The sequence below is a fragment of the Hippoglossus stenolepis genome, chromosome 12 (genome assembly GCF_022539355.2).
Source record: "Hippoglossus stenolepis isolate QCI-W04-F060 chromosome 12, HSTE1.2, whole genome shotgun sequence".
Classification (NCBI taxonomy): Eukaryota; Metazoa; Chordata; class Actinopteri; order Pleuronectiformes; family Pleuronectidae; genus Hippoglossus; species Hippoglossus stenolepis.
Window position 1 is genome coordinate 17,514,344 of NC_061494.1, and position 15,294 is coordinate 17,529,637.

At 43.6% G+C, this 15,294-nt stretch overlaps 1 protein-coding gene across 1 annotated transcript in view; it reads left to right on the plus strand.

The window, feature by feature from the left end:
• The window catches only part of LOC118119326 (protein FAM13B), a 16,703-nt gene continuing 1,409 nt past the window's right edge, over nt 1–15,294 (plus strand). Inside the window, exons 1-20 of the mRNA XM_035173193.2 lie at nt 1–274; nt 649–850; nt 971–1,180; nt 1,536–1,716; nt 4,057–4,291; nt 5,066–5,187; nt 7,727–7,951; nt 8,095–8,203; nt 8,582–8,676; nt 9,259–9,316; nt 9,813–9,899; nt 11,184–11,391; nt 12,218–12,467; nt 12,733–12,865; nt 13,334–13,415; nt 13,663–13,886; nt 14,109–14,192; nt 14,341–14,445; nt 14,803–15,017; nt 15,183–15,284. Of these exons, the coding sequence (XP_035029084.2) occupies nt 245–274; nt 649–850; nt 971–1,180; nt 1,536–1,716; nt 4,057–4,291; nt 5,066–5,187; nt 7,727–7,951; nt 8,095–8,203; nt 8,582–8,676; nt 9,259–9,316; nt 9,813–9,899; nt 11,184–11,391; nt 12,218–12,467; nt 12,733–12,865; nt 13,334–13,415; nt 13,663–13,886; nt 14,109–14,192; nt 14,341–14,445; nt 14,803–15,017; nt 15,183–15,284 (2,957 nt within the window). The 5' untranslated portion in view covers nt 1–244. The remainder of the gene's footprint in view (nt 275–648; nt 851–970; nt 1,181–1,535; nt 1,717–4,056; nt 4,292–5,065; nt 5,188–7,726; nt 7,952–8,094; nt 8,204–8,581; nt 8,677–9,258; nt 9,317–9,812; nt 9,900–11,183; nt 11,392–12,217; nt 12,468–12,732; nt 12,866–13,333; nt 13,416–13,662; nt 13,887–14,108; nt 14,193–14,340; nt 14,446–14,802; nt 15,018–15,182; nt 15,285–15,294) is intronic.

Genomic DNA, 15,294 nt, shown 5'->3' on the forward strand with positions numbered 1-15,294 from the left:
TCAGGGAGCTAACGCTGCGGGAGCTTCTTGCTAGCGACGCTCCGCGGTTTTACCGGGATAACGGGATTCTGACGAACCGTGAGGCGGCGGGAGTCGGGTGGTGTTGGGACCGAGGCGGCCATTCCCTTCTCCGGTTGCGGGACTTCGGGATAGTTTGAGAGGCGGGCTCGTCGTGCGGAGGAGGGAAACAACACGTCTGCCAAGGGGGGGAAAAATGGAGAGATGTCACGGTCCGAGCTGAAACATGGGAGCGAGGGCGTCGGTGGCGCTGTGTGTGAGTTTGTCTGTTGTTATCTCGTTACTCTGATGTGTGTTCAGCTGCTAGTGTCGCTGTTTTATTAGCAAGTGGCTCCACGTAAATAAAGAAAAGTGCTGGTTTTACGCAGAAACGTGACGCTATAAGTTAGTTCGTGTTATGCCACTAAGTGTAAAAGCTGAATTTACATTGAATTTTATGTCATTTCGATCCAAAAATGTGGAATTAATTGTGTCCTGTGCTGTTTTTGCTTTCTAAAGCATCGTGAAATGGGTCATCGCCAACATCCAGGATGAACTAATTTAATAACCGAGCAACCAATTATCTAAACAAGATAAACTAATTTAATTCCTCCATTGGAGTTAACCCCTGCGCGTCCTGTTTCCTCACAGAACGACCCGTCTTCGGTGAGGATCCTGAGGCCCAGCGCTAAGGTCAACCCGCAGCTCCCTGCTCCCACCCTGGACTCAGAGCCTGAAGTGGCCGCCAGCTGTGTGTTTGGTGTTGCCTTGGAAACGCTGAGGGAGGAAGGGCAGATGGTCTGTGGAGTGCCCCTCGTGTTAAGAGACATGGTGGAGTTTCTGGAGAGGAATGGTAACACAGGCACATCCTTTCTTTCATCCTATACATCTCTGTTGCCTTCTCCAATCCTAATAAATACTCACACATCCCATGCTTGTGCACTGATGGAGGATACTTGTGTTCTCATCACAGGACTGCATCACAGGGGTTTGTTTCGTCTGTGTAGCTCGGTGGCGCGGACCAGGCAGCTGAGGCAGCTGTGGGACCATGGAGAGCGAGTGGGCCTGGAGGAAGAGGCTGATGTCCCCACTGTGGCCTCGCTACTCAAACTCTTCCTCCGGGAGCTGCCCACCCCCGTGGTGCCCGAACCCCAGCGCCAACAGCTCCTCCTGAGCCTTTCAGGTACGAGGAAATCATGCTGACGTTGTCGGGGTCAGATTTCATGATCTGTATGTGTTTAAAGCCAAAAAACGCCATGTCTCTTACGCTAATGTACCCTGTGTTCACACCCTGTATGTTCAATAAGAAAATAATAAACAAGACTTATTCAAGGTCCATCAGCAACAGCTTTTTTAAATTTTTCTCACATGCTCATATGTGCAAAATTGCAATTCTCAGGGGACATATGGGCTCAAATACCAACAAATGCAATATAAATTTGGTTACATGCTGAATATCCATTGACGCTGAGGATTCTTAGACATTGATGGAAGTGTGGGTTGATAAATAGTGTTTTTATGTTTTTGCTTATTTTCAGGATATGCAGAAGAGGCAGAATTGAACCAGTCTCTGATGGGGAAACTTCGCCACCTCCCTGCCGACAACCTCATTATTTTGTCTTACCTCATCCGCTTCCTGTCCAGAGTGGCTGCTCACAGCCAAACAAATCACATGCCCGTGGAAAACCTGGCAACCATCTTTGGGCCTTGTATATTTCAGTAAGTTGCTGTTGTAATGTCTCATTCAAATCCTATTCAAACCACTGTTAGGACACAAGGCTGCTCTAAACAAATCAGTATATTCAGGATACGTTCTGACCTGAAAACTGAAGGGTAACTTGTCACTGTGCAATTTACAAAAGAATGTTCCCCTGTCTAGACATTTTTAATTGATGGTTTTCACACCGGTTTTGCTGTAGTGAGTGATACACCTAGAGATTCTTAGTATGATCAACAGCAACACTGCTTTGTCTGATTGTCACGAGAGAGCAGCGTTTTACATGTCAGGCCCAGTTCATCAGCCTCAGTGGTTTTGTGTCTGCTCCATTTTCCACTAAGTTGGGGTGGAGTCGGGTTCGTCCCTTCAAGGAAATGGTTGTGGATCATGGTTTGATAACGGAGAGCATGACACTCAGAAAGACAAACATATCACAGTCGTTTTTTCTTTCTAGTCGTTTCTTGTTTATAGAACGTTGACGTCACTGTAAACAAATACAATCTCTCCGGGGAAAGACTCATACTTATCAGACTTGTAAGTCGCTGCCACTGAGGAAAAGACTCATTACATTCATTCAATATAATTCAATTTCATTTATATTGCGGCATTTCGCAACATTCATTACAGCGTAGGTCAAGACATTACAATATCAAAGAGATATAAACAGCAGGCTTTCACTCTTATTCTCCCAAGAGTCTCATCTACAATATGTCTATAGAGTTGTTTCCCTGTGAAAGATAAAGGCATGTCAGTGCAATGTGGAATTAGTCACACTGTGAAGTTCGGCACATGTTGGCAAAATGTCAGACGATCATAGCTGGAGGAAGAAGAGTTGGTTGCTGGCTGTTGAGTTGGTATCAAAGGCTTGGGGTCAGGGAACGTCGTGTGCTTTCTGCCGTTGGTTTCACATAACAAACAGGGCAGGAAAGGAACGGTATAATCATTTGAATGAAGAGTGATTAAGAGATAAATATATGCCGAAGTATCAAGCTAAAAAAAAGCTGTTATTTTGTGCCAAACAATAGGGACTGTATGTCTAGGCACATATTGGCTCTATTTTTTGCTATTACTAATATTTCAAAAAGTTCACACAGGTTGAGAATTTGTTGTGGTCGTGGGTGAGAGGTCGATGCAGGATGCTGGAGGACTCATGCAGTTTAGATGTGGAGAGTGTAGCCCAAGTTAGTTTTCTGATTGGGGAAGCTCAGGTGGTAGGGCGGGTCACCCACTTACCAGAAGGTTGGTGGTTCGACCCCAGTCTCCCTCGTTCCCCAGGTGGGGAACTGTCCTTGGGCAAGATACTGAACCCCAAATTACATTGCATTGTGTGAGTGATGTATAATAGAGAAAGGGCAGCACACAGATGCACTGTATGAATGTATGAATGTACTGTAAAGCGCTTTGAGAGGTTATCAAAACTACAAAAGTGCTATATAAATAGAGACAGTGAAAACTTAAAGGCCTGATATGGAGGATAGTAGTAGTCTGTATAAAGTAAATACTAGCTAAGCAGTAGGGCACAAAGAAACATATAATTGGTTACTGCACGCAACAGATTTACCTCAAGTGAAGTAATCTCCCTGAGTGGTTCTTAATCAACCTGGGTGGAGCAGGCTGCCTGAGCACAGCCTGTATTTGGGAAACTCTGTAGCACATGTTCTTCACGTGACATGTTCTTTGGCAACGTACCCCCCAAATAACTCCTGCATATATGTCCAAGCCACTTTCTATCTCCCCGTGGCTTTGTGAGTGTGTTTGTTAGGAAATCCACGTGACTGCTCCTGTCCTCACAACAAACAGATATCTATTTTTACCCAGATTTTTCACATTCTCTTCCCCTGGGTGTTCGCTATGGCAACCAGTGCCTACTATGTATACATGCGACACAACATAAATAAAAAAACAGAATGGATGATAGCGACAACAGCAGAATATACGATCACGTACCAATAGTAAAAAATAGCTGCTTCCATTTGAAGTCTCAGACATTTTGTTTGGAGGTGGGGCTTAGAGACGTGTTGTGACCAGAATCTCCACATATCTCTGACATGTAGAAGTTTCATACGTAAAAGGGAAACTTAATTAGCTTATCCTGCCTGCCTGCTTTTTTCCATTTAATTGACTGTTATTTTATTTTGATAAGAGAAAAGTATTTGGGGTTTTATTTCACCATTTGCAGTCTGAGTAGTTTATCTCATGCCTGTGCTGTGTTCTGCCACTAGATGGAACCCTTTGCAATTATCTGTGATGCAGCACTTATCAGAGGACCATTGTGAACACACAGTACATGGCGCTGTATGTGTGACACTGCATTGTTGCTCTCCCATCTCCTCTTCCTGCAGTGTTCCAGCAGGACCCAGGATGCTGGAGGAGCAGAGTGTGTGTAATGCCCTGTTGCTCCATCTTCTCCAGCATCAGAGCGTTCTCCTTCCAGTCCCAGCCGAGAACACTCTGGCCTCCTCCATCGCCTCCTCCTCCATCGCCTCCTCCTCCATCGCCTCCTACTCGATCGCCTCCTCCTCGATCGCCTCCTCCTCACCACCTCCTCCTACTCTCTCCGCTCTCTCACACTTTGAGGTGAACAGTTTTTTTAATTCCCTCTGGTGGAAATTTCAACTTCTCAATTACATGAATTATTCAGTAAGTAATCTTAGCACTTACTGACAAATAGTAGCCATGGTTATTCCAGTCACTCAACTCATGTCATACAAGAAGCACAAGAATTTATAAAGTCTTTCAGTTCCCTCACAAATTATTTTCGAAGATTTAGGAAAAAGCTTCAGGAAATCACATTTAAAAAGGTTTTGAAATTTTTTGTCTTGCTTTCCATATACAGTAAGATTTTCAAACCTTTAAACTAAATGTAGGATTGTTGCTGCAGGCTGTTCAATTTTTTTTGGTTTGATTTGATTCGTGGCATCAGACCTGTAGTAGTTGCTAAATAGCTCATTAAATGGTAATGGATAAGTGACAGTTTTTAGAAAAATGAACTGAATAAGATTCTGTTTTAATTAGTTAATCCACCGCTTTCCACTTTTCTGGTTCCAGGTTTTGTAAATTGATTGAGTATATTTCAGTTACTAGGAATTAATAATATATACAGCAGGGGAATCAAAAAAGCTTTTTAAATCTCAATATATTCATACAAGTAATAAATTATAATAGGCTTCACCGTCCCTACTGGTTTTCCATCGTTCTCTGACTGGTATGACTGTGAAGACAAAATGTGTTCTGTGTAGTATGAAAAGAGGTTTTTAAAAAGGTCAATAAAAATAATGCACAAATACGCTCTGAGGTTTTATTGCCTCTCTACAGTGCTTTGTGTTTGTTCACTCCTGTTGTCCTCCGTAGGTCCGACCCAGCAGCTGTCACTCAGAGCAGAGCAGCGTGGACCGATTGGAGCGAGACGCCACGTCCGTCTCAGCGACGAGTGCTCTTAACCAAACAGTATGGATCCAAGCTCAACTCAAAAGGTACTGTCATGGGGATAGATGTCGCTTTGTTTTAACGTTAATCAGATCAGGTCCCATTTCCTCGAACAAACTAGAGCTGTTCATCGGTGCTATAGATAGTGCTGGAACTAATCTGAATCTTATGAAAGGACATCAGTGCTGTTTGTGACATGAACAATCTTACTTTGAAGTAATATACACTGGTGGCTACATATCTGGCTCCACAAACTGTGTCCCCCAAGTAGTCAACAGGAAATAGAGCTGTTGCTTGTGTCTGAAAAAGGCATCACTGTTTTCCTGCTGGATGGAGCAGAGAAGTAGAATAATGACAAATTGGTCACCCAGACAGAATCAACGTAATGACAGTCATCTGCCTGTGGTGAACTTCAAAGTTACCGGGCAATTATATATTTGTAACTCGTGAGCGTAGTTTGCCACGAGCCTGCTATAAAGGAATCAAATTACATTGATATATTATCTGTTTCCGTCTGCTGCCAGTGAGCATGTGACATGTTGGCTATGTGCACTCTGAGGCTCGCTACACGCTGATTCATTTTGTGGCAGTTAGCCATGTGTGCGAGTATTTGTGTGTCTGCTGTCTTAATTTGTGTTTCCTCTGTGGATGAGAGATCTGCTTAATGACGCTAACAGATATATAAACAATTTCTTGTTGTGATTTTAAGCAGACGGGCAATGACAACGATCCGTCCTTGGTGGAATTCAGAAAACACGCATGAAGTAGGTTACTGATAATATTGTGGTGGACTTAAAGTAAAGTGAGATAAGGTCACAGAAATATTCCAAGGCTGCAGCATGATATGGCAGCCAGATGTCGGACTAGCCAGACCGTAATTAAACCACCCACACGTGTCAGTTTGAAAATGAGTCATCAGTAGATGCGGGCCAGTTTTTTCTTGTCCAACAGGTGGCTTGAAATGTGCAGCGTGTGTGTTTGTGTGTGTGTGTGTCTTTCCCAGCTGACATGGGAAAAGGTTGGTAGACGTCCAAGTCTGTGCACAGCAGACATGGCCCTGTATTAATTTCCTCAGCTAATGTTGATTCAGGACACTCAGACCAGCTGCCCACCTGCCAGATCGCTATTTTTGTCCATCAGACACTTAAACGGTTTCCTCATGTCGTCCAGTGCAGGATCAGGTTCGTCCCTCTGTAGTAGCATCGTCTTACATCAAAAATCTTGTAGTGAATTCACGAGTCAAATTTGAGAGCCTCAGTTGTTGTTGCTTCACAGAACTGTCGACAGAGAGGATTCTGTGTACGTCTCACATGCAGGCAGCTGCACAAGAGAACAACAGAAGCACCTCAGTATTATACCATATGGGAGGGGACAGATGATAAGTCAAGGTCACAGCAATTCTTGTCAGGATCGTCATTATCATGGTGAGAGCGGAGACTCTCTCAAGGTTCATCTTATCTCCATGTAGGAGACAGGATGGTAACTCCGAACACAAAACATAAAACATCTGATCTGAAACATTCCTGCTGAGGCCTCGTGAGTTCTCACCCATCACACCTGTAAAACAACACTTTGGTGAGGTGTAGAAAAAGATGACATTCCAAACAGAAGGAGATCCTTCCTACGAGTTTGTTTGTTTCTGCCACTCTTGCCTTGCCTCTCTTCAGATGAAAGATGTTTGAGGACGGGGGACTCGAAGCACAGAAGTGATTCATGTTTATCATGCAGCGGCCGTCTGCTCGGCTCATTCTTTGATTAATGTAGCAGTAACAGTCATTAGTTTCTTGCTGCTGCCGCACTGACCCCGTCGGGCTGCAGGTTACAGCTCCGGAGTCATACACCGTTTTACCCAAGTATACGTGACAGATGGGCGGCTTTTGGTTCACGTCACAGCAAATGAGTTGTGCTTGTTTTTGCTGGGAGCAGCTCATTAGAGCCTCTGTGGCATTAAATCAAGCTCTGCTGAGTCATGCTCTGCATTTTTTTTCTTCCCACCTGCTGCAGAGGCCAACAGTTTTCTCAGGGACTAAGTGTGGGACACAACTCGTGTTAGCCTTGTAATACACTTAAAATCTGCAGTCATAGATTTTACATGCGTGTATCCCCTCCAACACGACATGGGTCTGCTACTGCCAGTTTTTACATACTTGTTTAATATTTTACTGATTTAGTTGTAGCAGTCACTTGGACTCAAAGATGAATTGATTAGATGCATTTGTCAAAAGTAAAGATCATGCTGACCTCATATGAGTGTGGGGGAAAAATGATGTAGACTGAAATTGCACTGGTTGGTTTTAAGAAGCATTATTGTTCTTCAGGAAAATCTCTACAAATGAGTGTTTGATCAAAGACCTCTGGATAACAGGGCCACAGAGAATCTGGAGCAAAATCCATGTATTATCCTTTTATTTAAAAATATCATGAATTATTCAAAAACACCTATTAACGATATTATCAACGTATAGCTACAGAACAGGAGTTCTTGTTTTAATACTTTAAAAAGGATGCCTCAACAGAGACTGTTATTTTCATCTTCTCCTCATCTTTTCTTGTCCTCACCCTCTGTCTCTCTCTGTCCCTCCATAGTGCTGACACTCTGATGCAGAGTTGTGAAACCAGCTCTGACGTCAGTGCTGACATTCAGAGGCTGATTTCAGACCGGCAGGCTCTGGAAGAGAAGGGGAAAAGTACAGGGGCAGGCTGTGTGCCCTTCCGCCTCGCTGACCCAGGGCCAGAGCACCATCTGCACCAGAGGGGACATTTTCAAAAGGTTCAAGAGACCTCATCAGAGTTGATGTGTACCACAGTGGGGTGAGTGTCTTTGCTGTTTGCCATACACACAGGATATATTTCCCCCTAAACTGAGAAATGTGTTTTCTCTATTCACAAAACTCTAATGCACAATCAGTTTTCATTAAAGAACTCCTTGAAATTGTGTTATTTTTCTTCAACAGGACCTTTTCACCGTTCAACTCGTCATCAAAAGGGAAAGAGAGGACAGAAGGAAACAAGGACGAGGACAGACGGACACCGTCCTCTCCCATTAGAGATGACTGTTCACTGGTGTGCAGTGTTCATTTTCTTTTATCTTTATTAGGTCTCGTAGTCTTTGCATCTTGTTTTGGGGTTTTTGTTTTAAATTACTCTTTTAATTTCTTGTTTTTATTCCCAGTCTTCCTTTTGCCTTTAAACTCTCCAGTAGTCACGATTCGGAGTGTTAATATCATTCAGTATCAACAGTTTCTATGGTCTTTCGCATTTATTCATAGACCTGTAAAGTGTGGTGAAAACGATGTACAGTAACTTGCCGCCTCCTACATATGCTGATAAATACATTCTGTGGAGTGGAGTGTTGCACAATGATATTTATAATGTGTGAAGAGGAAAGTCCTTTATTATATGACTGAAAAGTTATATATCATGGATTCAATTGTTTTTCAGGCTTCTACAAATCCAGGAAGGACATCTGTTTCCGACTGCTGCATAGCCAATGGATCACAGAGAAAAACCCAAATGCAGAGTCAGCACAAAGAGAGGTGAGACGAAAGCTTCCACATGAAGACGAAATTCAATCACAATGTTGATTCTACAAACATTTGTTCCTAGTTATTATCGTAAAACATTTAAATAACAAAACATTTCTACCAAGATTCAAACACAAGCATAAATACTGAAGCACTTTAGTGAGACGGGATGTGTTGGTGGTTTGGGATCAGCTCATGTCTCAGCCCTGCAGTCAAATGGGAAGTAGGTTATGGGAGCAATGTGCTGCTCACAGTCATGGTTTTGATAAGATTCCAGTCCAAATAACACTGACTGCCACAGGGTTCCACGTGGTGCAGGCCGACCGAGCTAGCTTGCCTGGGTCGACCTAGCATGGTGGCGTGCTGGTGTTTTTGTTTTTGCGCTGCCTCCAATGAGCCACAGGACGGGTCATCTCAGTTGTGCCTCATTAGTGTCTCACATAAATAAGCCATAACCTTAACGGTGGAGCCAGATGACTGTCTGGCCTTCAAGGTACATATAGCACACAGCTGACTAAATACAGATAAAGCACACTGTGTGTCACGGTTATATGGACTGTGTATTTATGTTGTTGACATCATTTTGTTTTTCAGTCTGCTGTGCTGCATCGAGTCAAAGACAGATGACAAAAGCAAAGGGCCTGATTGGAAGGTAAACAAACAGCAAGCTCCAAATCATTTCATAAAGCAACTGTTTAAAGTCAGGTCGGAGAGGATCGTTCTGTGAAAGCCAGGTTACAGAGTTTGTAGCCTTAGGTTTGCAAACTAGTGAAATGCAATTCACTAATGCACCTTAAAACCCACCACTGAGACAGAGAGAGAGAGTTCAGTCAGTTCACTAGAATTCAAAAAAACTAATTTAGTGATGTGTAAAATTATAGCATAGAACAGGTGCTGACAGTGAAGACACCAGAACAGACAGTAATTGATGGTTTTATTTAGCAGTAACAAAAGACACCCACAATTTCAATGACTCCCAATCTGGGCTAAATTTGTCAAACTTGAAAATATAATTGTGTTGACTTTTGTTCAAGAAACTATTCAAACTCTTCACTGGTGAAAAATATATAAAAATGTATTTAATTTATTTATGTGTCACTATATGTGGATGTGACACATACTAGTATGAGGGCTGTCTGCTCCTACAGGGGAGAAGAGGAGGAGGAGGAGGAGGAGGAGGTCGTGGTTCTTCTAACAGTCACAATGATTGCAGAGGCAGGAACAACAGCCATGATGTAAGTTCTCCTTCCCCACAGTCTTTTTTAGATACACAAATTAAAACCTTTAGGTTTAGTGTATCTATGACAACAGGACCATCGATACCTCCGGTGATTGTGTGCGTGATGTGTGCCTGTGTGTTTATGTGCACACCTATATGTGTGTCTGTAGGTGTAGCTCGCCTGCCTGTGGGTGTTTTGCTTCAGTAATAGCAGCCTGACTCCCTCCGCCTCCTCTGTGTGACGCACAAAGCAGCGTTTCTTTTTTTTTTATGAATGAACAGCCGAGGAGGGTGAGAAAGGAGAAACCAAGCCCTTATCTGCTGCTGCTGCTGCTGCTGCTGCTGCTGATGATGATGATAGTGATGATGATGATGATGATGATGCTGAGAATGTCAGAGCACACAAAAAAACAATCTGCTTTATAACCTCCTCATTGAGATCAGGATGCTTTTAGTGAAATCTTTATTTGATCGTCAGAATTCATTAAATATACATCCACGTTCACACACCGAGGCAAACGGCTACGTGACTCCCTGCAGCTCTGTCAAACAGACTCGGTCTGACAACGTTGCCGTGGAAACGCCTCGTCATATAGTACCTCTCCTCCCTCGCGCAAACGCCCACACCGCACGCACCGACAGGAGCGGCATTCCCGCCGACCCCCTTCCTCCTCAGCATGATGAATAATCCATGTGGAGGCAGTTTAGTAGCTGAGGTGCCGGGAATGCCATTCAGAGGAAAAACCATGTGGATGTAGGGATTCTCTTTGAGGGGGGGGCAGCTACGCTCACACACCCACACACCCACAAACACACCGACCTGGTGATGGGATTCACAGCTTTACCGTTAAAAGGAAAGCGTGTCGCTTATTAGGGATCCCACGCTGGATGCTGATGCACGTTCGGAATCTGACTCACTGGCTGAATTCAGCAGGATACATTTAGCTGGTTGGATGACTGGCGGAGACCTGAGGAGAGCTGCAGCAGAGGAGAGTCTGTTTCTGGATTTGACCATTTCTATCAGTGATTGTACCTGACTGGGAGCTTTGAAAGATATTTTTTACAAGTTTGTCCTCAGTACTTCAGCCAAAAGCAGAGCCCTGCTTTGACTACAACCTTTCTCAAGAGGACAAGGAGACCACCCAGACTATTTCTTTTCCTATGAGAGAATAAAATGATTTTGCAGGACTTCTCCAGCTTCCTGGGCAGTGTGTGAAACATTGAAGACGACACATCTCCCTGACTTCTCCTCTCCCTGTCCGTCTGCATCCCTGAAGCCATGTTCTGCTTCTGTTTCCAGAGCCCCTTTCTCAAGCTACAAGCCCTGGAGGCTGACTCGGGATCCCTGCCAGCGGCAGGAGACCCCCAAGTTGGGGACAGCCTTCCTGCGGAGCAACAGCCTTTTTCTCCTGAAGAGCAGAGTCTGTATTTGAGCCACAAGCCGTTCCTCCACTTGCCACCATCACCACCTGCTCAGGATTATAACACGGTGGACTTATCACAGCCTGGTAAGACAATGGCACACATCATGATATACAGAATTGATAATACTTAAGGTTTTGAGTTAAGATTGTTAAGATTTTACCTCCTGCGCCTTAATAAAAAGTAAATAAAAGTCATAATGACACTATATCATAAATGTATTTATGCCATTGTGTTCTCAAAGGACCGCACAGTGGAGTACTTTCAGTCCATTAGTGCAAGAGCTATACTCTGTACATGCTGTAGTAGTACCTTTATTTATAGCGTTTGTCATCTTTCATTCAGAGCATCTTCCAAGCTGCTGTAATTCCTTCTAAATGTTCATTAACAGTCAGTATCGCTTTTCAGCGAGTGGCGAGCTTCATCATTTCCCAAAGCTGGGTGTGTCTTTTCTTGATAAGTTGAGTAACAGTACACGAAGGTACGATGCTGTCACTGTTGCATCACTGTACGGCCACCAGTGACATAATGAAGAGGTTCATATATTCCATAATATATAATGTTTTTGATATCAAGACACCAAAGTAGATTCTTTTCTTGCTCTCATTTATTTCCTCATGGTTGATCTGAGTAAACACTGCAAGAAAACAGTGTTTTTTAACTATATAGGTAAGAAGCTGTATTTGTAACAAACCAAATTAATAAAGAATTCCAGGAAAGATGTCACATGTTTAGCTTGTTTAGGAAAGAGATGTTTGTTATTCTTTCATTCTACTTCCTTCTCTACTCCCTCTTGTTTTCTGTTCTACCTCCTCCACCCTTTCTCTCCAATCTCCCTTCTCTCATGTTGTCCCATCTGTCTTAGCAGAAGATTTCAGTTCATACTTTGTCCTTTCGCTTTCTATCTTACAGTACAGACACCTTCCCCTCATTCATCGGAGTCCAGTCCCGTCCCCACCACTGCCACTCTTTCTGAGGACATCTCAGGAGACGATACCCTGTCGAGCACAACGGGCCCCAACACCAGCCCACTTCTGTCTTGCTTTACGACGACCGACGGCCCCGTTCCCTCGCCGCGCTGCCCCAACCTCAGCCACGGCCTGCGTTACAACTTAGACCCGGAGACAGCCCCTTCTCCACCGTGCTCGCAACACATACGCATGTAAGAAGATCATTTCCTCACCAGCTATATTCAGGAGTAGTGGCTCACAGCTTGGATAGTCTCAGTTTTTATGTTCTTGATGCATGTTTGGATGTAGTTTGTAAATAATCTGAGTGTTAATGAGGTGACACATTAGAGGATTTGCTACTTTGGTAGGAAATGAGTTACTTGGATGTGTTTTAGAAAGTCCTGATTTCATAATAAGGCATAAATATGCAGGACGTCAAGAATGCAAATGGTCTGATGTGTCCTTTCCTGTCCTCAGGGCCCGCTGCAGCATCCACACAGAGCCAGACGAGGGCTCCGTGTCCATCTCCATGCTCAACAGACACATCCACACCCTGAGGAGGAGGATCAGGCATTTTGAGGAGCGTTTCGAACAGGAGAGGCACTATAAGGTGAGGAGGGAGAAATCAGAGCTGCTTGGACAGTTTTATTCTCCTGAGTCATGATTGGATTGGAAGTTATTTCCTTTAGAATTTAAAAACTAAGGGTTTTTTTTCCAAACACATAACCAGCGCTCTCAGAGCCATGGAGGGTTTCATTTATCGTGTTTTTTTAATCCCATGCCTGACTGTTGGTGATGATGATGTTTAGGTTCTTAACAGATGATGCTGCTGCTGCTTACCTCCAACACGTCATGCATACTATAGTGAATTACTCCCTCTGCTGGTCCATGGACAAAATTACTGTGTGTTACACAAGTCATCCTCAGGCAACTGGTTGATAAACTGCTGCGGCACACAAGCCATTGACTGTTATGACAACCGAGCAGACCCAGAACAAGGGACTAACTAAAGAAATCTGATCTCAAGACAGCCGCTGTACTTTTCATGATGAGATTTTGTTATGATTTTCTTTTCCAGCCTGCTCATAATGACAAGACAGCAGATCCAGAGGTGGCCAGACTAATGAAGGAGCTCATCAAGACTCGCAAGCAGCTTAAAGGTCAGTTACATAACCATAAACACACAGTCGAGTCCTAATGACTGCATCGGTATTTCAGACTTAGAGTTTGTAAAAGTGCTATTAAAACAATGTCAAATATATGTATTGTACCAGTAACTTGATGAAATCTATTTTGCAGTTGTAAACATGCTAAATATTTTTTTGTTGTTCACACCTCCGCATTTTAGATTTTCAAGTTACAGGTTTTCATGTCCTTTCTTTTTCTAAACTCCGATTATCCCTTCAGAGCTAAAGCTGAGACAAACAGAAGAAGCCGGGCTGAGAGGACGGGGACGTTTCAAACCACGCAGGACCAACACAGACCAGAGCGAGGCAGCACTGACAGGAACGGAGCTGCAGCAGCTCAACAACAACGGCAACACAAAGCCAAACGTGGAGGAAACCGTCAACATGATAACCAACAGGCTGAAGGAGAGACGGAGGGAGCTTCGCCTGCCCGACCACATTAAGGTGGATAATAAGAAATGAAATGTCCTGTTGTTACATGGGTTTGTTGTTCTAATTGACCGGAGATAGGGAGAAACTGTGAGTTACTGACCCTGGATGGATGAAAATACCATTTGCTTATTCTCTTGCAATATAACACATCAAAACAGAGCATCACAATCATCTTTGAAACTTTCTTACTGATTGATGGTCTGTTTACAATGTTCCCTGTGCCTACTTGTGCAGGAGATGACTCATTACCAGATGACCATGGAGAAAACTAGCATGCAGAAGTGTTTGCTCTACTTTGAGAGTCTGCACGGACGACCGGTAAGAACAAACTGTGTTCATCTCTTATTTCTTACCCAAAGTAGTTTGATTCTCTTCTCTCTGTCCTGACTGATTTATCTTTCTTTGTATTTCTATATTATCACCAATAACAAAGGGGTTTCTGTTTGTGTCTCGTTTGTGTCATCAGAGTACAAAGCAGGAGCGGACTCTCATGAAACCTTTCTACGACCGATACCGTCTTCTCAAGCAGCTTCTGCTTTTTTCTGTGGCCTCGACAGTCATTACAACTATTGTGAGTAACCATCTGATACTGAATTCTGAATAAGGGAGAGTGCTCTTGTAGACAGGAACAACATCTTGACAAGTACACAACCCTGCTGTTTTTCACCCATGAGGATAAAACTGAGCTGGGCCTCTGAGGGGGCCAGGGCAGAGTCACTCTACTGCCACCTCATGGCCTGATAGAAGAGCTACATTAAACTTCTATGAAACAATGGACAGCTGATTATTGAACTAATATTTATGGAGAATAAATGTCACTCACCATTTTCAGATATTTTCCTTAAGAATGGGTAACAACAGAGCACTGTTAACACTGCTGTATGTGTTTGAGAGAAAATGAACCCCCCTGTGTTCTGTGTGCACAAAGGAAGAAGAGGAGGACTCTGATGAAGGTCATCCCAAACAGCGAAGCCCCAGGCAGCCGCCACATTGGCTTAAATCTCCCAGGTGTGCGTCCTCAGACGAGTTGCTGCAACCGCCTTCATTAGAAATGTCCGAAACGCCTCTGGTGTCTCCGCTGGAGGAGGCGAAGAGTCTCCAGCCGCAGATCATCACCATGGCAACATTACACGAAGCTTCCAGGTATGGATTCTGCATGTAGCTCTAACAGCTCTTCAGTGGGATGTCCAGTTTATCTTCCAACTCAAATTAACTTGTTATATTTGAATTAAATGCACCACTGCATCCTTAATTGTAAATAATGATTAAAAAGATGATAATAAATTGTTTATTTCTCTGTTCATTTAGATCAGAATTGCTGGATCACCTCAGAGTCGCTCGATCAGAGAAGCGGAGGCTTCACAAAACACTCCGAGAGTTTGAAAACCACTTCCACGCGCAGACTGGCAGGTAAAAGTGA